Raw genomic sequence first — 25,041 nt, forward strand, 5'->3', positions numbered from 1 at the left:
TGATGGAAGATATTCCTCAAATGGGGAACTACACACATGAAGAAGCAGAGCTCTAGAAATGGCAAAGGCAAGAGCAGCATCAGTTCTGGATGTCCTTTTAATATAGGAAGAGGTTAATGTGAAACTTGCCATGCATGAAGACAAAAAAAAAAAAAGAGAGAGAAAAACAAATCGAATGACCATGGAGGAAGTGAGAGCAAGGAAGAGAATTAAAAAAAAAAAAGATTCCACCTGAGAACATTAGAAAGCTCCAGGGTATATTCTGACAGCATTCTTCTGTTATTGACTTATCTTGTTTAAACCCACAAATTGTTTCTGCAGTGAGCATACTAGTTGTTTCAAAGGCACTAATTCGTCCTGATAAAGTATAAACAGATTTGAGCTATAACACTACCAGATACTGAGAAGGTTTTGAAAATATGTCAAATGGCAGATCAGGACTAGAAAAGGTGATTCAGTACTACTAGATCAAGCTGCAAAAAGGAGGAAAAAGGGACAAACCTCACTATACTTTCATTACAACTGCAGTTCTAAACAGAGTAGGTGCAAGAGAAAAACGTTTTATATACTTTTTATTTTACAAAGAGGAACCAAGAGAGAAATAAGTGGTTGAACTTGACTGCAACACCCTGTGTGAAAACAGCAGTTAGTTCCAGGCTCTCAGTGGCACTACAAGTCCAGCTCCAATTCCCACCAAAAATCAATTAGAGCTAGAGCAAACTCTAACCATTCTTCACTGTTACCTGACAGCAGTCTAAACACACACAAGTTTCTGTTTACATGGAGGAGGTTCATGGCTAGAGCGCTGGACCAGGCTCATAAGACAACGAAAAGCAAAGGTAAGGGACATGTGCATGAGGCAATTTGTGCTATTATCTATAGTTTCTGGAGTTACTAAGCAACATTTACTGCTGCATGAGATTACTATAGAAAATACTCTTAAAACATGCATCAATGTTTAGCAAAAAGCACCACCTTACAGTGTTATCTCAGTAAATTCAACAGCTCTGTAAAAATCACTATACAGGAGATCCCATCAAGCCCACAACTAGACAGAAAAACAATTCTCCTGCCTTTCAGAGACTCCAATGAGATATATTTTCAAGACAGTTCTGCATGATAAGTCAGTAAGGCTATTCACTTAGTTGTTGAGTGAGGTTTCTTCTAGAAGCCATTTCAGAGTGCTCTACACCCCTACAGAACACATTCTTAACCCCTTCCCAAGTGACTGTATGAACAGAATTAAACCAACAGAGAACCTTGTTAATGTATCCTCAGTGGCTCTGACAGGACTACACCAGACATCTTGCATCTAATTGTAAGGTGCTCTGTTACATACTCTGAAGCTGGAAAAAAAGATTTTTAATTATTACCTTGTCCTGATTTTCTACTTAGAACTTGCAAATATTTTACTTTCAGAAGAGCATCACTTTGCATGTTCACTGAGGTGCACTTACAGACACGACTTTCAGAAGGAAGACACTTCTGAGGAACAAGCCTCAAGGATGCCGTGCTGGGAACCCAAACATGAACACTACAGGTGCTCTTTGACAGCTAGGTGCTGCTGAACAGGAATGAGCTCACCTCTCAGCAAAGGTCTTGCCTTCTTCCTTGCTCCTGCAAGTCGTTACTATGTTGTAACAACTCAGGCAATTCCTATTCACCTTCTGTTAATCTTGTCACAGGCAAGAGCTGGGAAGTCAGCAGGACCACTAGTTTTCAATGGCAGGTATTTGTGAGCCACTCACTTTTACTTATGGAACCCCAACCCTTCTGTCAAGAGCTGCTCAGAGGTACATTGTGCTCCTGTACAGCAGAGACTAGAAGCCACCAGAAACCCAGACGCATACACAGAGGGCCCAAAGATCAAGAGATCCACCACCAAAAAATCACCAACCTTTTCCAACCAGCAGGAAGCAGAACAAACACAGAATTAATTTATTAGATACAAATCTCTGACCCTGCTCGGCTGCTCCATCTTCATTAGTTCATTTTAGCATCAAAATAAAGAGCCTACTAGGCCAGTCTTCTCTTACTAGCACATCTTCCTCTGTCACAACCTGTCCTCTTTTTCCTCCTTTCTAGCATGGAAAAATCTTCCTTTACATTTACTTGAAGTTCCTACACTGAGAGTCACTAAGGCCTAAAACAGCTAAGCATTCATGTGAGCCACTGCAGTGCTGGAAGTTGCAAGTATAGGTCAGAACTCCACTGCACCTCATGGTATTTGTTCCTGTTCTGGAACAGCAGCAGGAGCTTCCATTGGTTCCTCTATAGCTTTCCAACTTTGGCAATGAGAAGGGAGCTAAAGACATCACACAGGTAACAGTGTGAGCTGGACTAAGTTTCTGCCAGAGTCATAACTGGCAGTTTGGGGGCTACTTGAGGTTATTTAGCTAAAGGCTAAACAACTCAGTAAAACTGTACCTCACAAACTCCCGTGCAGCAGCAAAAGTACCAGATCTTCAAGAACATTCAGGAAAGTAACACTGTACTCCCAGGAAAAAACACCTGCATTTATGACAGCAAACCTCAAGGGTAAAGTATGCATTCAGCAGGCTTTTGTAGGGCAACACACACAGCTTTGTGCTGCAATCATCACTTCTACTGCTAGATATTAAAACATGCTAATTTACAGATTCCATTTATCCTGTAGACACGCAGCAAACACCCATCTTCTCTAGATCTTGGCAACATCTTTTTAATGCTACATTATAAAACTGAAAAAGAGCACTCAGGCAACAAGCTTTCTCTGATAAGACAAGGTAATTCCTTTCTGTTCAAGATAACTACAGATTTTCCTGAGGAGGTAAGTGTGAGAAATTCTCTGAAGATCATGAGCACATACGGTTAGTTCATAAAACTTAGACTGAGGTTACTGAAAACACACACAGAACTTGCAGCATGTGGACAATCTGGACTCACCAGTCACCATGTTGCATGTATTTCTGCTGCTCTTGTCCTGAGCTCTTAGACTTGTAACGTTCTGGAGAAGACAGAACAAAGAAGCCCTTTCCATCCCCAATTCCTCTTTTTTTATTAAAGCCATTTTATTTTTAATATGTATTCCGTTAAAAAAAAAAGAACGTAAAAAATGAGGAAAGACAGATGATGATTATCCACGCAGCTAGCAGCTCCTACTGCGGAATTGCAAGGTGCCCAATTCCTAACCATTGTGTCCCTCAGCCTGACAAATGTTCTTCGGAACCAGCGTGTGAGCACATCTGTCACAACGCTCTCACCGTGCGGCGAGAGGTACAGCGCAGCCGGTGACACCGGAGTTACTGAAGACAGAACTTAGAACAAGGCAGCAGTAGTGACCGTATCCAGAGGTGCCCCTCTGCTCCCCCCTCAGGTGATCCCGGCCTAGGGCTGCCCCGCGGTCCGAGACAGACGGCACCGACAGAGACCACCCTGACACCCAATCCAGGCGATGCGAAGCTCCATTTTTAGACCCTGAGATCACCGGTCGCGGCTCGGCCTCTCCTCTGCTCGACAAGGGGACGCATAGGGCTTCCTCCTGCGGCCCCTTTCCGCTGGCAGTGTGGCGCTGCCCGGACCGCTCCCCGCAGCCTTTGTTCCATGGCGGAGCGGCCGGGCCGGGCAGGCGGGTAGCGGCTCGCCGCGCCCCCCTCCCCGCCCGCCGCAGGAGCCATGTTGGGGGCTTCGCCAGAGACGGCGGCCGCCAAGGGCCGCGCCGGGGAGGAGGCCGCGCCTTCCGGCGCGCGCTGCCGCCGCCCGTGCCCGCGCGGGGATGGGGCCGCCCCACCGAAGCGAGGGCCAAGAACGCGCCCGGTACAGGGAACGCGCCCCACATGTACACGGCCAAACGGCGCGCGTCCCCGCGGGTGCGGCTACCCTCTCCCCTCCCCCTCCGCGCCGGGCCCGCGCCGCCCCCGGAACCACCACCGCCGCCGCCGCCACCTCCCCCTGCGCCCTACGGGAGGCCCCGCCCGGCCCCGCCGCCGCCGTTGCGCACCCACTCCCAGCCCGGCGGTCCCGCTACGCTGCGGCGTGGTCCGGCCCGGCTCCGCCTCACCCCGGCCCCGGTGCCGCCGTCGCTTCGCGCCGCCGTCGCCGCCTCGGCCCCGAGTCTTTTCCCCTCACAGCTCCCTGGGCGCCATCTTACATTCAACCCCCCGCAGCCAATCAGCGCATGGCTCTAGCCTCGCGAGAGCGAGCCCACGAAGTCCCGCGAGAGTTCCAAGCTTGGCCCCGCCCCGCGTCTTAAAGGGGCTGCGCCCGGGGCGGGGAGGAGGCCGGGGGTGGCCGCTTGGGAGCGCTCTCCGCAAGGGGCGGTCCGCGATGCTGTGTGTTGGCGGGTCCGGGACACGGGGAGGGGTGGCGATGGAGGCGGCGGAGACAGGCGCCGCCGGCGGCCGTAGGGCTCGGGGCACCACCGGCACACGTGGCTGTGTCGCGCCGCCGGCGAAGGGGTCCCCATGCAGTCTGCCCGGCTGCTGGGCGCCAGCCGAGTGCGACCCGGCCGCGAACCCGACGCAGCGAACGGGTCGAGGCACTGCACCGCCGTACGAGTGGACGAGACCCCGATGCAGCGGTTCCCGGCGCTGGGGTCCCCTGTGACTGGTACCGCAGGGGGGGATGCGGTCTGTCCCTGCGTCCGGGGCGAACCGTGCGCCCGCACGGTGGGGCCGAGCCGGGGCTGCTTTAACGTGCACATGTGCTCGGCGCGGCCTCCCCGTCCCCCGTGTATCTTAAGGTGGCCCGTGAGGCCGCGCAGAGCCTACCCCCACCCACGGCAGGGCTGGGACCCCTGTCACGAGGCTCAGGCCAGGCTGGGCCACGCCGGTTCCGCGGGGGCTCTTCCCTGATCCCATCCCGGGACCGGGCGGAGGCCACTGCACGCGAGTCCACCTTAAGGGCAGCCGGCGCTCCGGCGGTGTTTGTACACAGTGTGCACACCCTCCCCTGCCCGCACCCACCACGGCCCACGGCAGGCCCTGCAGACCCTCCTCCATCCCACCCTGGCACCCTCAACCCCCAGCCCGGCGCCACGGTCCCGGGTGGGGGCAGATGCAGCTGCTGCATCCAGCATCAGCTGCAGGAGCAGATCCCTAGCCCCCGGCGGCTAATGAGAGCCCCACTTCTTGCATTCCAAGTCAGTGACAGTACAGGGACAAGGCTGGGATGCTCTGTTTATTGAGGCAATGCCATAGTGTGCCCTAGGGGGCTGCACCAAGGCATGGAAGGTGCACAGAGACCCCTGAGGAAGCAGCACCACGGGTGGGGTGGCAGCACTGGCTCCATCAGGCCTTGCCAGGGTCCTCCTTCAGTGTCACTGTCCGGTTGAACACCATCTGGGGAAGAGGCAGAGTGTCAGCACTGAGCCCCAGAGCAAGCAAGGAGAGCCCCACAACCCCCTCCCCAGAGCTCACCTTCCCCTCCTTGCTGTCAGGATCCACAGAGAAGTAGCCGAGCCGCTCAAACTGGAACTTGTCAAAGGGCTGGGCAGAGAGGACGGACCTGTCGACCAGGGCGTTGCGGACCACATGCAGGGAGTCCTGGCAGGGAAACCAGCTCAGCTAGCTCCTCCAGCCCCTCTGCCCCCTCTACAGCTGCACTCCCCACTGGAACACAGCAGGGCCCTGCCCAGGGCAGAGTAGAGTTTCACATGGAAGTGGGTGCATGAGGTGTGGGCAAAAGAGGCCACCAGCTCCCCCCAGGCCCATAACCCCACCTCCTGCCCCTACTCACAGGGTTGAGGTCGCTCAGAAAGCCACCAGGCACCTCCGATGGGTCCTCGGGATTTTTGTGCAAAAACCTGTCGTAAGGCAGAGTCTCATCACAAAGTTAATGGCTGAAAGGACAAGATGCCCTGTAGCAGCTATGGGGCAGTGGCTCACAAAACCCCTTGTGAGGTTTTGTACAGAGCTTGTGTACTCTGCAGGTAGCCAGGTACTCACAGCCGCTCGTAGAGACGTACTTCACACACCAGTGGCTCCGACACCCAGTGGATGAAGGCTTTGGGTTTCTCTGCCACATCTGACTTAGTGCAGGTCACCTCCAGCTCAATCACATGCCCAGTAGCATCCTGGGCGAAAGGAGACAGCTGAGCCATCAGGCAGCAGTCAGGCACCAGTCCCATCCCACAGAGCAGCTCTGGGGCCAAATCGCCAGCCCCTCAGCTCAGGGCCGCCTTGCTCCCTGCTATGCAAGGCACAGGGCTGGCAGGGAACGCTGAACAGACAGCCTATGGCCACATTGTGCTCACAGCACGTGACCCAAGATGACAATTGCTGCCCTTCCATGGTGGAACACAGCCATGTCTTCATACCCCACATCTCAACTAAATGTCACCAGTGCCCAGAGCAACCCACCTTGATGATGTTCTGGACAGTGATGACATAGCCAGCATGGCGCAGCCCCACTGGCTGTCCTGGGGCCAGGCGCTTGTAGCCCTTGTCTGCCTCCTGGGAGAGAGTTCATGGCTGCATGAGGGGTCTCAGTATGGGCAACTGGTCCTCACTCAAGCATGTATCTGTCCCCACAACTGCATCTCCCCACCTGCTCTTGCCATCTCAGGGGTTGTGCATCCAGGGCTGTTTGAACTCCCACATTGCTGCTGGACATTCCCCAGCACACAAACCAGGTGTGGGCACCATTGGTTGGACATATCCTGGCCAGGCTGAGGTCAGTGGATGTTTCTCTGGTGCCCATCAGAGATGCTGGCACGTTTGGGAGTTGCAGTTGGATGCTTTATACCTGCCTGTGCCCCATGCAGCACTAGTGCCACTCCCAGTTCAGCCAGACTATCACTGCCTGAGCTGCAGCTCCCAAGAGCAAGGGCAGTACAGCATGGTGGGCCCATCTTACCTCCCTGAAGTCTGTCTCCTCGATGTAGACAGTGGACTGGAAGGGCACTTTGTGAAAACCTCGGCTCTCATCAGCTGGAAAGTTGGGTACAAGGACCTCAAGTGCCTAGGGAGAAAAACTGAGTGAATGTTGACCTTGGGCAACTCCGCTCCCACCCCAGCTCACAGCAGTCTCACCTTTGGGGCAGGGAAGTTGGTGATTGTGACCTTGAGGGGCTCTAAAACAGCCATGGTGCGGGGAGCCTGCTCATTCAGCACCTCCCGTGCACAGGCCTCCAGCAGATGTGGCTCCATTGTTGCCTGGGCCACTGTCACACCAACCTGCAGGACAGCCTGTGTCACCACATCAGCCAGGGGATGCATCCACCTGCCACATCCCATCCTGTCCCTGGCACCTACCCGAGCACAGAAGTTGTTGACAGCCTCAGGAGGAAAGCCTCGCCGGCGCAGGGCTGTCAGTGTGAAGAGCCGTGGGTCATCCCAGTCCCTGAGAAAACATCAGTGTGAGAGGCAGGCATGCCCCAGGCAAGACCCACCCTGGCTTCTGGCCCTGCTCCTACCTCACGGCACCCGTCTCCACCAGCCGGATGATCTTCCTTTTGGAGACCACGGTGTAGAGCAGGTTCAGGCGCCCATACTCCCACTGCACAGGGCAATAGACATCCAGTGCATTGCATAGCCAGAAGTAGGAGGAGCGCCTGCAAGGGAGTACAGACACAGCCTGGCTCAGCCTCGCACCTGCCCCCAGCCCCATGGACACACTGTCCCCCGGCACTTCAGCAGTCCCTGGGGCATAATCAGCTGCTCTCTGCAAGAGCTGCCCTGCCCTCCCATGGCTCAGCCCTGACTCAGGTCCTGCTCACCTGGCCTGGAACTCCTTGGTGCAGAGGGAGTGTGTGATGTGCTCAATAGAGTCACAGAGGCAGTGTGTGTAGTCATATGTGGGGTAAATGCACCTGCAAAGCAAAGAGTCAGCTCAGGACACAGCCCAGTGCTGCTCCCTTCCCAACAGCTGCTCAATCCCAGGAGATGCAGACCCACACTCACTACACACAGCAGGGTACTGCAGGCCCTCCCTACCACTTGTCCCCAGTGCGGTGGTGTGGAGTGAACTTGACACGGTAGGCAACAGGATCCATCTTCCCATCCTCCATCACGAGCTTCATCCTCAGCGTGGCCTCCCCCTCCCCAAACTTGCCCTTTCGCATGTCCTGTGGAGTGGGGGGAAGCTGTTGGCTGAGCCATGAACCTGGACCGCACAGTCATGTAGTGCCTGGCCCCAGCCAGGAGTACCTCAAAGAGTAGGAGTGACTCCTCCACAGGCCGGTCCCGCCATGGTGAGGGTGGTGGGTTATGGCCCTTGATCTCCTCAACTTTCTGATGGCAGACATAGGCCTGTCCCCTGCAGAGGGGAAACGCTGTCAGCAGACACAAACAACCCATCCCCTGGGCGGGAAGGAGACCCAGACATGACGAAGGAGATCTGTGCCAACTTAGCACATCCATACTGCCCCGGCATGCTAACCTGCGGATGAGCTCCAGGGCCCAGGTGTAGAGCTGGTCAAAGTAATCTGATGCATGGGTCACTGCATAGGGTTGGTAGCCTGCATGGGCAAGGGAAACAGAGTGGGTTGGAGGCACCCCCAGGGCCCGGCAGCAGGACCTGCATGCAGGGATGTCCCCAGCAGCGCCTGGCCTGATCCTGCCCTGCTCAGCCTGAGCTGTACCCAGCCACTCCACCATCTCCCGGATGGCTGTGAAGTACTTCTCCTCTTCCTTCTCAGGGTTGGTATCATCATAGCGCAGGAAGCACACACCACCGTTGGCCTGGGGATGGGAGCAAAGTGAGCAGCTACAACCTGAAGGACTGCAGGGCCAGGCCAGTGGCCAGGCAGCAGGGAGAGGTAGGGGCTGGAGAGAGGTGCCAACCCAGCTTTGTGCTGCTCACCTTGGCGTAGCCAAAGTTGAAGTTGATGGCCTTGGCATGGCCAATGTGCAGGATCCCGTTAGGCTCAGGAGGGAACCGTGTCCGCACCTCCAGGGGGAAAAAGGGACATGGCTGTCCTTCTGCAGGAGACTGTTCTCTCCCTGACAGCAGGTGCACTGACACAAGTCCCCAGTAACCCCACAGAGCCCCCTGTGCCACATGGGTACTACCTCTGGCCAAGCCCCTGGTGAGCTGTGGCTGTGCCCCCAGCGACCCCACCCACTAAGATGGAGCCTGGTGCAGCAGTACCACCATTACAGAGAACCACTGATCTGGGGGGCATGGCCTCACCTGCCCACCCGTGATTGCCAGGTGCTGCTTCAGTAGAGCCATGGTGTTGGGTGTCACCACATAGCCCTCTGTCTTGTAGTTCTCGCCTGTGGGCAAAGAATGCTCAGGGCTGCAGCACTGCCCACACTGAACCAAGGCCAGCAGCTGGTGGGGAAGGACATGGGGCCAGACCAGTGCCTCACAGCATGGGGAGCAGTGGCCAGGCACAGAGTCAGTGCAGCAGCCCTGCACACAGCAGTAGCTCCTTGCACTAACCTGGCTTGTGAAACTTGAGGGCTTCTCCCCGCAGCTGCTCCAGCAGTGATCGTGTCTCTGTGCCCACTTCACCTGTGGGGGGAGACAGGGATGAGCAGAGGCCTAACTGTAGTTCCCAAAGCCCAGCTCAGAGATAGATCCCAGCCAGGAACTGAGGGGCTGAGGAAGCTGTCTGCAGGACAGTCTCTTACCATTCTCCATCACAGCCACCTTCTGCTTCTCTGCCGGGATCACACGTGCCTTTGCAGCCTGCAGGGACCAGCACAGTATCCTGAGTACCCAAGCCCTGGCAAACACCTTCCCCTCCTGGCCTTGCCAGCTGCCCCTACTGCTTCCTCAGACCCATGCTCACAGTGGCAGCTGGGCCCAGAGCAGCTGTTTGGGATCCTGCCTGGACACTCAGCAGGGAAATACCATTCCAGTTCCCAGCCTCACCTTTGGTTTCTTTTCCAGGTCAGCTTCTGTCTTCGGGCCCAGCAAATGTAGCACCTGGAAAACAGAGACACAGAAATAGAAGAAGCTCCCAGTGCCCCAAGGCTTGGAGGTAGTCCAGTTCAGCTGTTACCCTCCTCTTCCCTGCCTGCATCTGCCTAGGGCAAGCTGTCCCCAGTGTCAGGCCCTCCCACAGGACAGGCCAGCAGCTCCCACACAGATCATGGCACCAACAGGGACCACCACCATAAGTGGCACTCAACCTGCTGCCCTCTCACCCACCTGCAGGTCCACCTCATTCTTGATGGTCTTCCCATCAGCCCACTGCAGCCGGCTCCGTGCCTCCCCTATAGACAGAGCACCCTATGGGCGAGGGGCACAGCCAAGCCCAGGGGGCTTCAGCTGGGGCTGCTGATGCAACACGCTGTGAGCAGCAGCTGGAGCAGCCAGGCAGCCCTTGGCACAGGGCTGTCCCTGGCTGTGTCGGTGTGAGCTGAAATTCCGCCCCCACCAACAAGTAACCAGGCTAGCCCAGTCTGGAAGCAAATGAAGGCTGTATTTACAAGCAGAGTCTACAATCTACGATGAAATGCAATGAATATGTACAAATATACAAAATTCACAACATTTACAAATATATACAATCAACAGAAAAGCACAACCAAGCTCCCTTTGCTTCCCCCCAAGGGGACCCTCCCAAAGGGGCCTCTCTCTCTCCCAGGAGCTTCCCCCCAGACCCCCCTGGACAGAGAAGCAGAGTTAGTTAAGCAGAAAGTTGTTAACTTAGCTGCCAAGGTCAGTACGTGTTACCTTCAGCCAGAAGAGAAGAAGAAACAGCAGCCAGACAGCCCAGCAACTGCCCCCACTGCAGAACGCAGAATGTGCAGAGTGCCCACTTTGTTTTGGGTAATAGTTCTTAAACATTTCTATCTATCCAATGGAAGTGTTTAGAACAATTGTTATTTTGCTTTCTTACACCCAATAGCGACTTATTTACACTCTTTCACTTTCTCTGTTTTGAACTTTGCAAGGAAAAATTAAAAAGAGAGTTTCAAACCATCACACTGGCACAGGGCATGACGGCTAGCTGTCACAGCAATGCAGCAGCTGAAGCTAGGGCAGCCCATGGCAGAGGGCTAGCTTGCAAGGAGGAAAAGGAGTGCCAGCCAGGGGCTGCCTCGATGCCCCACACTCACACTCACCCATCAGCAGCCCCATGTTGAAGTGGTAGCGCTCTGCTAGCAACTCTGCTCGGTGCTTGTTGATCACAGCCTCCACCTGGGGAATGAGACAGGAACACGGGGGTGAGTCAGGCAGACAGGGAGTGTGAGACCAGGGGCTGCCAGCTCATCCCATCCAGCGACCCCACTCACTGCCTCCTCGATCTGCTCGGGGGTGACATGCACCCCCACACCACAGGCCTGCTCAAAGTCTGCTGCGTCCAGGGGCTCCAGCGGGTGGCTCCTCACGTACTCCAGAGCGGCTGGGGACAGAGTAGAAGTGAGGACCGGGGCCCCGCTCCCCACCCGGGCCGGAGGGAGTACCGCGACCGTACAGTACCACTGAGCTGCAAGTCAGTGAGGATCTCCCGACGGGCGATGTAGCCGACGAGGAAACTGAGGTGCTTCGGGTCCCTGAGGCGGGCAGCCGCGTTGTACAACAGTGTCCCGGTGGCTTTGTCCAGTGTCGGGCCCAGCGCGCTCCGAGCCTGTCGCCGCCCCGGGGAAATGTGAGGGTTGGCCCAGGGTTGAGCCCCGGCGAATCAGCGGCCCCAGGGAGGTGCACGGTGGCGGGAGGGACTGCCAAAGTCTGAGACTGCTCGGCCAGATCGAGAGGAGGTCGTGACAGGCGATGGGGTCCCGAAGAAGGGGTGGGGTCCCGGGGAATTACGCCGCCAAACCGGGGAACCGGGTAACCAAGGGACGGGAGATCGGGGGGGGGAGGGGAGGGGGCGGGCGCACCTGTATCACAGCCTGACGGAGCTGTGCGCTGAGCGCCCCGTTGCGCAGCGTCTCCCGTGCTTTGGCCTCGCTGAGGCCAATGCCGGTGAAGAGCCCCAGCACTTCCTCCGCTTCTGCCGCCATAGTCCCCGCCGCCGCCGCCGCCGCCGCCATGCCGCCACCGCCGCCAGCGCCCGCTCGGGGGGCGGAGCTGCGCCCGACCAATCGAAGATGTGAGGGCATGCCTCCGTCACTGGTCGAGCCAATCGACAGTGAGAAAGGCTCGCCTAAGCCAATGGAATGGGGAACTCGGCGTCGGTCCCGCGAATAGGCGCGTAGGGGACAGGGCCAAGTGTGCGGCCGATTGCATCATTTAAAGAGACCGACGGCGACTGGAGCCACGTGGGGGGCGTGGCCTGAGGCGGGCTCGGGGGCGGGCTCGCGGGCGGGCTCGCGGGCGGGTTCACTGCCGACTCCAGGCCTCGCCCCTCCGTGCGCTCTCCACCCTCTCCAGCTTTGTCCCCGCCCGGCCGCCGTAGCCCGCCCCGTTTGACACCGGCAGGTTCGCCCTCCCGTGTCCCTGACCACCCCCAGGCGACCCCGAGGACGGTCCCAGACAGTCGCAGAGGCTGTCGCAGCCCTATGTCTGCGTGGCTAGGCTGGTCCGGTGTCTCCCGTCTCCTCCAAACTGGCGTCTGCTCAGCTGCCTCACTCTCTGCTCCCCTGGCCCGCTGTACTCTTGAGTCCAATGTCCGGTTTCCCCAGCCTGGTGTGTGCAGGACCAGGTTAGCCCAATGTCCCCCAGCTCCCGTTGCCTGTTTTCCCTTTCTTCAGCCGCAGCCTGCTGTTCCCCTATTTCCCTACCTGCTTTGTCCTTCCAGCTGCCCCAACCCAGTGTCATCCTGCACCCCATGCCTGTTGTTCACTTCAGCCCAGTGTCCTCCGGTGCTGATGTATCTTGAGTCCAGTGTTGCCTTGCTCCTTCGACCTGGTATCCCCCAATTCTTCCGCTGCCCTCCCAAGCCTGGTATTCTTCTCATTCTCCCAGCCTGATATCCCCAGCTATCCCCACATGCCAGTGTCTCCCAGCTCCCTCAAGCCTGCTCCCACTCTGGCTCCATCAGCAGCAGACCCAAGCGGTTGAGGAAGGTGGTTTATTGGCAATACCTAGCAATAGGAGGCATCATCAGGTCGAGTGTTGGTTACTCCACAGGTAAGTCTGGTATGCAGCACTGGTGTCCCTGTGGGTCCCACACCACTGAAAACACATTGCTATAGCGCCATCCCATTGCCAAGAACTAGCTCTGTCCCTTCCGTGTCTGCTCCCTGCCTGCAGCCGGAAGAGGCTTCAAGCTGTATCGGGCACTGATGTTGGTACCGGAGACGCTGCGGTACTCGCCCATCTCCGTACTGACAGCTTCATTCTGTGTGATGGTGAGCAGGACCGGGACGGAGAGTGTCACTTCCTTCCGCAAGACATGGATGCTGAGTGCCGTGCGCGGGGGAATTTTAGCCGGCAGTTGCACCTCCACGCGTTGCCGGCGGGTGCTAGACTCGCTGCATCCTTTCTGCACTGTGAAGACATTGGAGGCTTCCACAGTCAGTGTGAAGGAGAGCCCAGCTTTGAGGCTGGTGGCATTGCTGAAATGGAAGCTCTGCCAGAGCGTGGTGCTGTACTCCCGGCTGCTGCTGGCCGCCAGGACCTGCTCTGATTCTGTCTCGTTCACCCCCTCTATCTCATCCACCAGTACCTCCCGCTCTGCCTCCACCCGCTTCTGCTCCCAGAGGAGCCGCGCGGAGACCAGAGGCCGCCCAGGCTGCAGCGGGCGCAGGTGGGACAGCCGAGACTGGAAGTTCAGCTCGGGTCCGTAGTCAGCGAGACGCTCACCAGGCCATGCCAGGCAGTGCCAACCACCCCGGCCAGGGTGCTGGTAGAGCAGCCAGACCCCTCGCTGCACCACGTGTGAGGCCACCCTGTCATTGAAGTATCCATACGCCAAGTTGGTCTCCTCCGTCACCACCTTGCAGGCGCCTTGGAAGTTGGGTTGCTCATAGAGGATGATCTGAGGGTCCCCCAAGTCATGGTGCACAAGACGCAGTGCTGAAAAGCTGTTTGGCCGTTCCACAGAGGGATATTCGCCCTCCTCAAAGACATGTGGCTCCCCCTCATACTTGGGGTCTGTGTAGGCAATCCAGGGCTGCCCCACCACCTTCAGTGAGGCGATGCAGTTTCCAAAGTCCAGCTCATGCAGGTCAGGCACATCACAAGTGAACTCCCGGCTCAGCCCTTCAAAATCGGCACGCTCATACACTGTGATCCGGTTCATGGTGCTGTGGGCACCTGCCCCTGCTGGGGCCCGTGTGTCAAACCCCTTTGTGTGGTGTCCTATGGGAAACCTATGGGCCAGCAAAGGGGCCGCCTGGTACCTCCTTATCCCTCGTTCTCTGCCTCTCCTTTGTGCAGTTCTGTCCAGTCCCTGCACTCTCAACGTCTGCGCTGTCAGTGTCCTGCCACCAGCCAGCTGCTGCTGTGCCTTTTATGGGGGTGGTGGGGCCAGGGTGTGCTACAGCATGAAGTGAAGGTGATGACGGTGCTCAACCCCACACCCAGTCCCAGCCCTGCTCCAGTGGTGAGGAGTCAGACAGGACCTGCACAGCATCCAGCACACCAGGATGCCAACTGGTCCTGCAGACCAGCTCTTCTGGAAAGTCTTGCCACACCTGGGGCACATGGCACTCCCATGCTAACGAGTCACCCCCAATTATCTCTGATGCTCCTGCCCTGCCCCTGGTAATTACAGTGTGTGTTGCCGGTGGGGCAGGAACTGCCAGCTCACCCTGGAGGGGTGAGAGGGCATCTTGGTGGGGTAAGATGGTGTCCCCAGACAAGCTCTTCCAGCACCCTGGTGCTGGCTGGGTGCAGGACATGGCCGCCCTGGCATGGCCCCACTATCCAACCCTCACATCCAAGGATGGATAGGACCAGACAGGTGGTGGCACTTCTGCACCCTTGTTCCTCCAGAGGCAGGACAGCCACAGACTGCTTGGGGCCACCATGCAGTAGTAGAGGGTGATGAATGCTAGTCCTGGGCATGGACAGGACTGATGGTCAGCCAGGGCATAGGGATGGCTGGCAGCCACCCCAAGCACAACATGCCAGGGACTCCCATGGCACAAGCTGGAGTTTGCCTCCCCAGGAGCTGCCAGTGTTAGGCACAGGGTATCCTATGGCTGGCATCACACTGTCGCCAGGCTGTGGCAGCTCAAGAGTTCTGGGGCAGGTTGAGCATCTCACTTCTCCCAGGTACATGCCTGGGCCCAGGGACTGCTGCATCCCCTTATCTCTGCAGCCCTCCCCAGCCCTGTGGCACAGCACAGCAGAAAGCCTGTAAATTAACATAAGCAGCTCCCAAGCAGGGTAAAGCTGGATCCTGACCTAATCCCTTCAGCCTCTGCTCTAGGCTGGGGACACCCAGGACCCCCAGAGCTTCTGGGCACCTTGGGGCAGGTGCAGGGCCAGGAAGCAGGGCCAGCCCTGACTGCATGGGCTGTCCCAGTCCCACTAGGGAACTAGAGTTTTGGTAGAGCCTGCAGGAACCCACATCCTCTGGGAGCTCCCCACTGAGTCACCCCAAGGGAGAAACCCAGGTGTCCCTACATCCCTGAGTTGTGTCCCTGACAGGCAGGTGTCATCCCATATCTTGCCCACCACCAGTACCCGCCTCCCCCTGCCTTCAGTGCCAGGGCTGCCAGGGTCTCCCAGTTTATTGCCAGATGTCGGGGCGGTCAGGGTTACACCAGACAAACGCTACAGGAAGCAGTTAGTGAGTGGGGGACTGCGGGGGCTGCGGTGGGGGCCGGAGAAGGGGTGACCCGCTGGCTCCCCTGGCCCGCAGCCTCCCTGCCAGCCCCCCCCACGCTCCCCAGTGCTGGGGAACCCTCCTGCTCCCTGCAGCTGCTCTGGCCCCGCAGCCCCCAGTGACCCTCCACCTCGCTGTCATGCACCCCTTCTGTGGCAAGGCCAGTGAGGGGCCAGGGCAGCACAGGGGGCACAGGACAGCACGGGTGGGAGGCAGTGCTGGCATTATTGCTATGGCGGGCAGGAGCAGCATGACCCTCCCCACACTCAGATCACAGTCTCGAAGAGTGTCGCCTTCTCCTTGGGGGGTTCCGGGGCCAGCAGCTTGGCCTCTGCTTCAGGTGTCAGGTACTCCAGGTGATGGTGGCCCCAGATTGGAGTAGTCAGGAGCTGCCAGCGCTGTGGGAACCCTATGTCAGCACCCAGGGATAGCAGACTGGGGACTGCCTGGATCTGGCATGGTGCATCTCCCCTCTGCTCTGGGATGGGACTGAGGTGGGGATAAGGGTGGGCTTTGGATGAGAGAGATGTGGGACTGGGATGAGGAAGGGATTGAAATGGGACTGAGTGAGGAAGAGAGGAATAGCACAGGGATGGGGATGAGATGGAGATGGGACAGAGACAGTGACGACATTAAGACAGCGGTGTCAGCAAGGATGGGATGTGGGTGAGACTGGAAGAAACCAATAGGGAGAGGAACAAGTTTTGGATGGAGGTTAAACTAGGACGGGGAAAGGATTGAAAGGGGATTGAGGGAGGGACTGGGACTGCATGGGGACAGGGAGAAGATGGGGATGGAATTGAGACAACCACAGGGAGACAGGGACAGGATTTGGCTGGGAGTGAGAGTGATGGGGATGGAGGTAGGGACAGGATTCGAATGGAGATGGGATTGAGACTGATGTAAGCCAAGACAGGATTCAGGCGACGTTGGAAATGAATCAGGAATGGAGATGGGGACAGGGATGGTAACTGTACAGGAATGAGACAGGGATAGGGGCAGGGATAGCATTTGACTGGAGATGGAACAGAGATGGCAATGTGGACAGCACTGGGATTTGAATGGGATGGAAATATGCCTGAGCTGGGGAAAGGACTGAAAGGGGGACAGGGACAAGAATGGCTGAGCTGGCCTGGGGACAGAGGCAAGACAGCCCCCACCACACTGCCCTCACCTCACGCAGGGAGCCTTTGCAGCGCAGGAGCTTGTAGAGGACAGTGCAGGGGATGCAGAGCATGGAGGAGAGTGCCAGGACCCAGCCGATAGCATCCCCCCACCATGGGTACACATATGTCTTGTTGTATGTCAGCGGCTTGTAGTTCACCACGTGGAACACAAAGATGCCCTGAGTAGAAAGAAGAGGGTGAGGTCCTGTAGGGTAGAGGGCTAGCAGCCCCAGACACCCCCCCATGCGTATCACCCTACAGTACCAACACTTGTCACCCTCTGACCCTCACATGCATACCAAAACACATCCCTGACGTGTGTCGCCCTATGGCTGCCATGCCCAAAGCAGCCGCCAGGGGGAGCCCTGTGCCTGTGGCACAGAGCCGGGGCAGTGTCCCCACTCACCATGCAGACCATCGGTGTCACCACAGCCCAGCACCACTTCATGATGGGCAGGGGCCGGTAGCCAATCATGCGGGCCACGTCATCCATGAAGCGGTCAGCACCTGCAGGGAGAAGGCCATCAGCCAGGCCCCTGTGGGGTACCCATGTCCCTTGTGTCCTCCCCCCGTATCCCCCTGGCCTCACCGTAGACCCAGGCAATGACCACGCACTCCCAGAAAGCCTGCCACAGCAGCGTGATCCCACTGGCTGAGTAGTTGTCAAAGAGCTGGAACACGTACATGCCGCCCTGCCAGGATGGTGATGCACATCACCGGAGCTCTGCCTGGCTGCTCTGTGCTGGCACAGGCACCTCTACACAGGCATAGCCTTGCCAGTGTCAGTGCCCCACCTGGCATAGGTGCCCTGCATGCCATGGACACCCCTGTGCTTCCCATCTCCATAACTACAGGCATCCATGCCATGGGCACCTCCCAACACCACGGATGCAGCAGCCCCAGGGAACTCCTGCCCTATGCTAGGATCCAGCAGGAGGTGCCATCCCAGGGTCAGGAATGGGCACCTGCATGGGGCCAGCTGGCTAGTGTCCCTGCCACATCCCCCACCTGCGTGACCATGGAGAGATCGATGAGGCAGCAGACGATGCAGCAGACCGCAGCAGTGAGCTCACGGCGCAGCGAGCCAGCCCCTGGCTGGGGGAACAGGTCCAGGATGCCCGTGATGAAACCCTCCACACCGACAAACTGCAGCAGAGAGTGGGGCTCAGTGGGAACGTGCCATCCTGTCCCCTCCCTATCCCTGTCCCCCTGCCCACCACTGCACCTGGCTGTCCAACCCCAGCACAAGGAGCATGAAGAAGAAGAGCGTGGCCCAGAGTGGGGACAAGGGCATCAGTGTCACAGCTTTGGGGTAGGCGATGAAAGCCAGCCCAGGGCCTGTGGGAGAGCAGGGTCAGAAGTTCCACTGCAGAGGGGGACACAGGGGACACAGCACCAGTGGCCACCCACTGCCCAGCACTCACCGGACTCAGCCACTTTGGAGATGTCCACACCTTGCTCAGAGGCCATGAAGCCCAGCACGGAGAAGACAACAAAGCCCGCAAAGAAGCTGGTGGAGCTGTTGATCACAGCCAGGATGTAGGCATCCCTGCAGGCAGAGTGGGTCGGGGGTGCTGTGGAGACAAGGGGGCACACACCAGGGGGACACGGAGGGACACACCGAGAGACACACTGGGGGACACACCAGGGAGGACAGCTGGTACACAGCCAGCACAGTCCTACCTGTAGCAGTTGTTATGGAAGCGGTTGTAGCTGCCCAGGGCAGTCAGGGCACCCAGCCCGATGGCATAGGAGAAGAAGATCTGGGTGCCAGCATCAATCCAGACCTGGAGCGCCAGAGAGGGCGTCAGGAGGGCGAGGAAAGTGTGGGAGGGGTGCCCAGCACTCAGCCACCTCCTGCTCTCCCTACTATCCTCACCTGTGCTTCAGCCAGCTTGGACCAGTCAGGTTTCAGGTAGTAGACAATGCCACCCAGTGCTCCAGGCAGTGTCACTCCATGGACCAGCAGCAGGATGAGGACCACGTAGGGGAAGAGTGCCGTGAAGTAGACAATCTGCGGAGGAGTGGATGGCAGTGAGACCCGGGGTTCTTCATCACATGCCATGGTGTCCCAGCAGGACTACAGCTTGGGGATGTCCCCAGCAGCTGGTGGCACCTCCCAGACAGATGTGGGACATGGGGTCTTGCACTCCCGTGGGCTGCAGCACAAAAGGGCAGGAGTTGGCAGTGCTGTGTGCCATAGTTCTGTTCTTGCATGCTGGTGGCCCCAAGGCATGTCCCACCACTGCTAGTGTTACCTTCCCAGTTGACTTGACGCCCTTCCAGATGCAGAAGTAGACAATGACCCAGGTGGTGACCAAGCAGAGGATCATCTGCCAGTTCATCTCCCCTGGTTCACTGAGGTCCCCAGAGAGCCGCAGCACTTTGTTCCTGCAGAGTGTGACTGTTATAAGCACTGGCATGACTACCCAGCCCCAAGCGAAACCCCCTTGGTCCCTAAACTCACTCCCAAAACTCAATGACGGGTGAACGCTTGCTGGCGAGGTCAGTGCAGCTGAAATTGAAGGTCCCGGTACCAGCACTGGCATTGGTGCTGCTATTGTGGCAGAGCTCCAGGTGGAAGAGCTCAGCACACTGCTCTGTGTTCCAGGCATGGCCACAGGTGGCCCAGGGCAGGGTGTCTGTCAGAGAGTGCACCAGGTAGAAGAGCCCCCACACCAGGATCATGATGTAGTAGGAGTTGCAGAAGAAGACAATCACCATGGAGGCTAAGCCCAGACCTGCAGCATGGGGACATCAGAGCCCATGGGCATCCATGGGCACCCAGCAGCCTGGTAGGTCAGGAGAGCCAGCAGCCTGGGGTGGGATGCAAGGTGCTGGCAGGGACAGGGCAGGACATGGGGTGCTGATGGGGATGTGGGGAGGCTTAAGTAGGGAAGGGGGGAGCCAGTAGGAATGTAGAGAACTGGATGCCCCGAGCAGGACAGAGCACACCTTGTGGGAACAGGGCAAGACAGAGCTGGTAAGGACAGGACAGGACAGGGGGGAGCTGGTAGGAATGAAACAGGGGTATCTGGAAGCCCCAAATAGGACTGAGTGGGGACAGCTGACAGTATGGCACAGGACATCGGGGAGCCAGTGGAGCACAGCACAAGGACAGCAGCAAGACAGTGCTAAGGTGGGGATCCACCACCCTCCAGGACACCAGCAGCTCCGAGGGAAACCAGCAGCACCAAGCAGCACGTAGGCAGGGAGTTCTAGGGGCACGCCAGGGCAGAGGTGCTGGCAGCTGCCACCCTTGGCCACGGTGTAGGGCAGCAACAGGACATGGGCAAGGTGCACGGGAGCAGGCAGGGTGTGGGCAGGGTGCTGCCAGCCCTGGCAGGCTGCAGGCAGCTGGTGCCCCAAGCAGAGTGCTGGCAGGGTGCAGCCAGCCCAGCACAGGGCACTGGGGCCCCTGGGCAGGGTGCAGGGTGACAAGGGCCACGGGCAGGGCCACGGGCAGGGCGCGGGCAGGGCACATGCAGGGTGCGGCGTTACCCTTGAAAAGGGGGGCAATGTTCCAGGCGGCGATGCCCCCCTGCTTCATGAACTGCCCCAGGGCCACTTCCAGGAAGAAGACAGGGATGCCACCCACGAAGACGATGAGCAAGTAGGGGATGAGGAAGACACCTAGAACCGGGGAGGGGGCCCGCACAGGCCGGGCTCAGCTGCAGCCGCTCCCCCCGGGCCCCCCCGAACCCCCCCTTCCCTCTCCGCGCCCGCCCGCCTGGGCACAGCGAATGGCAAAAGCTCCTCTGCGCCCTCCCCTCGCCGTGCCGCCTGATGTAGGTCAGGACGGGCAGGTGGCCGGGGGCTCCCCGCAGACCCCTGCCCCGCTAGGGGACATCGGACATTCGGGACGTGGCCCACGAGCCCCGCAGGCGAGCCCCCTGCCCTGGGGGAAGAAGCAGCCCGCCGTAAGGTGTCCCCTCTGACACGGCGGAGTGAGAAGCGGGGTGCTCCCACGCGCCGTGGGGTGTTGCCACGCGCCCTGGGGCCGCCGCGGGGCTCACCTCCGCCGTTCTTGTAGCACAGGTAGGGGAAGCGCCAGACATTGCCCAGCCCCACAGCGAAACCCACGCAGGACATGATGAAATCCATCTGCCGGGTCCATGTCTCCCGCTCGGGGGCGGCCGGTTTCGGGGGAACGGGGGATCCTACCAGCAGGGCCGTCACTGTCCGCTCCTCGCCCGCCGCGGGGGGCTCCGTACTCTCTGCCTCCCCGCGCCCCGCTGCTGAAACACGGGGCGAGGGGACACGCACTCGCTGCCGTCACGCGCACCCGCGGAGGCACGGGGCGGGGGGGGGGAGGGGGGCGGAGGGGAAGGGGGAAAGCCCTCCCCCCCCCCCGGACGCCCCTCTCCGCGCGTGGGGGCGTGACGTCAGATGTCAGGCCGGCACGTGACGTCACAATGCAGAACTGTGACTCACCTCGCGGCGGCGGGAGGGGGCGCGCCGCGGTCGCGCGTGGCCGTGGGCTCTCCTGACCTCCCTTAACACCCCCAACCTCATCCCGCCCTCCCCGGCTTACCGGAGCCCGCGGCGGGAGCGGTGGCGGCGGCGTCTCGTCCTGGGGCGGCGGGCGGCTGCGGGGCGGCCGTGTCGGCGGGGACGGGGGGCATGTCGCGGGGGGCCGGGAAGCGGGGGCGGGTCGGGGGCGGCTCCGTGGCCGTGGTTGGGGGGGGCTCAGAAGCAATCCACGAAGCACTTGAAGGTGAGTCGGAAGAACCTCATTGAGGGCGGCGGGGCGCGGCGGGGCGGGCCGGGCCGGGCGGGCGGCTCAGAGCCGGGCTGCGGGGCCGGCGCCGCGCGGCCGCTCCGGGGCTCTCTGCGCCGCGGCACCGGGTGGCGGCGAAGGCAGCGACCGGCCGCACCGCCCCCCGAACACTATTGGATGCGCCGCCCGCCTGCTGCTTGATGGGACTTGCAGTCCCGCCGCACCGGCACCGGGGCGAGCCGGGGGACCGGGGGACAGCGGGAAACGGGGCGGCATCCAGGGATACCGGGTACTAGGGACATCAGGCGATGACGCATACCGGGGGACAGCAGGAGACGGGGCGTCACCATGGTGAATGCCAGGCACTAGGGACATCGGCGAACACTAGGGAAATGGGATGTAACCAGGGGACACCGGGCGCCAGGGACATTGGAGGATTAGACACACACCGGGGACGCCGGGGAAGAGGCCTCTCTGGGATAAACCGGACACTAGAGCACCAGTACTTGCAGTCCTGCCCCGCCAGCCAGCACCAAGCAACGCCCGGCGATACGGTACTGGGACTTGTTTTGTTGCATCGATACCAGGACATAGTGGGGAACGCTGGGTAGTAGGACTTGCAGCACCACTGCACTAGCACCAGGGTACACCGGACACTAGGGTGGCAGAACCGGACCAAGGGAACACCAGGAAACAGGGTGCAGCCAGCCTCAGGGCACACCAGGGGACTCCAGGCATTGATGAACATCGGGGGACACTGGATGGCTCCTTGCTGCTGTAGTGAGCACCTGCTCGCAGTGACTTCATACTGGGTATGAAGTCACACCAGAGGACACAGAGCTACAGGGCACCAAAGCAACACCCACAGGATGAAAGGTTTGGACAGAAGTCCAGGGCAGGAGGTAGTGTGAAAAATTTTGGGTATCAGTGTGTTGGCCCATGCCCAGAGGTGACACGATGACAGACCTGCCCACGCTCTCCTTCTCTGCCCACCAGTGTCTTGCCCTGAGCTCGAGCAGGCTGAGACTGCCTGGGAGAAGGACTTGGAGGAGGGTAAGTCAGAGTGTGTGCCAGTGGTTAGTGCACGGCCATGGAGTGCCCTTGCCAAGAGAGCTGAAGCTCTCACCTTGTCATTGTCCCACTAACCTGAGTGCTTCGTTGCCCCAACATTTGACTGAACAGGATGCAGCCTTCCCAGGGTGCAGAAGGGTGCCCGTGCCTGGGAGGAGCTGTCTATGATCAAGAGTCTCTGGCCAGCTTCCAACTTGAGTGTCCCAGTGCCACTGAGCACAGCCCTGGGACACCTCACTGCTGGCACCTGTCCTGCTTGTTTCTGGCCAGGGAGCTGTGCTGGGCCAGGAAGACCCTGAGCTGTGTCACTCAGTGGGCACCACTGGGTGTTTTCTGCCTTGAGGACAGCATAGGACATGGAATCATGGTTGAAAAAGATCTTTAAGATCATCAAATCCAACCATTATTTAACTCTACCAGGTCTAGTGCTAAACCATGTCCCTCAGCATCACAACTCTGCCTCTTTTACACACCTCCAGAATGGGGATTCAACAACCTCCCCAGAGAGCCTGTTCCAGTGTTTGATAGCCCTTCCAGTAAAGTTTCTCCTAATATCCCATTTAATCTTCCCTCAGTGCAACCTGAGGCCATTTCCTCTCATCCTACGACATGTTACTAGAAGCAACCAGCACCCACTTTGCAACAACCTCCTTTCAGGCAGTTGTACAGAGACATCCTTGTACCTCAAAAAGATGGAACAAACCTGACTGAACTTAAGGTTACCAAAATTACCTTTCTGCCTTGACAACTTTGGACATCTCACACTGGACCAGACCTGGAGACTGTCAGGAACCTGGTGGAGGTCTAGCCTGCAGCACTTGGGCCCACAAGCCCGTAAGGACGCCTTGATGGCATCCAGGGCTGGGGCTTCAATAACTCACTGGGGGAGGACATGGTGCCCAAGGGAGGCGTACCAGGCACCAGCAGATTCCAGGGGACAGCAGGCAGTGGAGGCATATGGAGTTCAGCAAGTTTAATGAGCGCAAGACAAACCCCAACCCCCCTCACTGCCCAGCCCAGCCCACCCGCTCTGGGACTGATGCCCCACGACGCTCTAGTCAACTTCTTCCATGCTGCTGTAGGAGGGGGCCGGGCGCTCAGCAGGGCTGGTGAAGCGCTCGGGGAGGCCTTCCGCGGCCAGCGCTGGGGCTCCTTCAGGGGCCAGGCCAGATCCGAACGGCACGGGGGGCAGACCCTGCAAGCAGAAGGCAGGTGTGAGAGGGGGAGCAGGGGTGCAAGAGGGAGACCAGCATCCTGCCCACCCATTTTCTTATGGCCAAAGGACCATGGGATACCTGGGGAGACACAGCCCCCTGGCACAGAGAGTGCTGACAGCATGTGCGGTTCCATGATCTGGAGAGCAGCAGCTGGTGCCAGCCCCATCAAGAGGGCAGGGTGTAGGCAGCATGCCAGGGACCCCAGTGGCAGCACACTCATCCCAGCCTTGGTGCTGCCACCTCTCCCCTGCCTGGCACTCATGCCTATAGGGCTGCTGTGGCCAGGGCTGTTCTGAGCAGAGCCCTGTGCCCCAGAATAGGCACCCAGCCAGGTTGCCAGTGTCTCTCAGGGTCTAAGGAACAGCACAGGACCAGAGGGGATTTCCAGGGCCCAAAGAGCCTAGCCTGGGCCTCACTGCTGGCCACCCACTTCAGAGGAGGCTGAGCAGGCAGGTGCAGGCAGCAGCTTGTGGGCCTCAACCCTGGGTCATCAGCGCCAGCCAGAGCAGAGGTCACCCCACCGGCGCTGGGCACTGAGTCAGCCTCACGCGGCCAGCGCCGTGGGTGAGCGAGGAAGCTGCCGAGCCTCAGGGCTGCAGACAATGAGGTGACTGTTCCAGGACTGGCACCTCATGACTGCAGCACGACCCCGCAGGGTTCCCCAGCTGGGACGCACTTGTCGAGGAAAACACTGTGACATGTGTAGGAAACTAAGGTGGGGGAGCCCTGGGCTCCTCCCTGTCCAGCTCAAACCCCAGCCTGAAACACAGATGAGCCCCTTCCCTGCCAAGCATCCTTCCTGAACCAACCAAGGACACTGATTGTGGGAAAGCAACAGAGATAGAAAAGGAAGTCACAAGGCTCTGAAGTCACTTCTTGCACCCAAACACATCAGAACAGCCTGAGCCACGCTCAGCCAAGGGCAACGTCTCAATGTCAGACACAAGAGCTGTAGCCGGTGCCCCAGACCCAGGGGATGGCACACTGCCAGCCTCACTCCACGTGCTCCGCTGGGGATGCCACCCCATGGCATCCCCCATGGCACAGGCAGGCAGAGTTGTCCCAGGACTGCTGCCACACAGGGTGTGCCAGGCACCCAACAGAGCCCAGGGCATGGTTCCCATGGTAATCCCCATGCAGCTGGGACAGCCACCACAGGCACAGGAAAGTCACCAGCCCCAGTACAGAGAGAGTCCTTGCCGCTGCCTGGGGGTCCCATCACACAGGACAGTGATGCTGCATCTCTTTGGAAAACCTGGCTTTATTAAC

The 25,041-nt window shown here is 58.9% G+C and overlaps 2 protein-coding genes across 3 annotated transcripts; both read right to left on the reverse strand.

The window, feature by feature from the left end:
- Positions 1–5,202: 5,202 nt before the first annotated feature.
- Positions 5,203–11,912, reverse strand: QARS1 (glutaminyl-tRNA synthetase 1). The gene is made up of 24 exons (XM_054387328.1): positions 11,760–11,912; positions 11,359–11,506; positions 11,172–11,281; positions 11,001–11,076; positions 10,081–10,145; positions 9,802–9,855; positions 9,558–9,615; positions 9,367–9,438; positions 9,112–9,197; positions 8,782–8,868; positions 8,561–8,660; positions 8,359–8,437; positions 8,127–8,235; positions 7,914–8,044; positions 7,697–7,789; positions 7,394–7,531; positions 7,233–7,320; positions 7,011–7,154; positions 6,835–6,939; positions 6,339–6,431; positions 5,925–6,052; positions 5,716–5,782; positions 5,397–5,522; positions 5,203–5,318 (listed from the first exon to the last, which is right to left on the reverse strand). Exons 1-24 carry the CDS (start codon positions 11,910–11,912, stop codon positions 5,268–5,270), a joined length of 2,361 nt encoding a protein of 786 aa, XP_054243303.1. The 3' UTR covers positions 5,203–5,267.
- A 3,581-nt stretch (positions 11,913–15,493) lies between these two features.
- SLC6A8 (solute carrier family 6 member 8) lies at positions 15,494–20,938 on the reverse strand. Of its 2 annotated transcripts, none has more exons than XM_054387532.1 (13): positions 20,781–20,938; positions 20,266–20,397; positions 19,232–19,505; positions 19,023–19,155; positions 18,644–18,778; positions 18,448–18,551; positions 18,189–18,313; positions 17,990–18,102; positions 17,773–17,910; positions 17,354–17,456; positions 17,171–17,271; positions 16,773–16,943; positions 15,494–15,996 (listed from the first exon to the last, which is right to left on the reverse strand). In XM_054387532.1, the coding sequence occupies exons 1-13, from the start codon at positions 20,866–20,868 to the stop codon at positions 15,865–15,867; spliced, it is 1,749 nt and encodes a 582-aa protein (XP_054243507.1). In that variant the 5' UTR covers positions 20,869–20,938; the 3' UTR covers positions 15,494–15,864. The 2 variants fall into 2 exon arrangements, with proteins under 2 accessions (XP_054243507.1, XP_054243508.1); XM_054387533.1 differs by having other exon boundaries at positions 18,189–18,283; positions 20,781–20,934.
- Positions 20,939–25,041: the final 4,103 nt, after the last annotated feature.

The sequence above is a fragment of the Indicator indicator genome, chromosome 15 (assembly GCF_027791375.1).
Source record: "Indicator indicator isolate 239-I01 chromosome 15, UM_Iind_1.1, whole genome shotgun sequence".
Classification (NCBI taxonomy): domain Eukaryota; kingdom Metazoa; phylum Chordata; class Aves; order Piciformes; family Indicatoridae; genus Indicator; species Indicator indicator.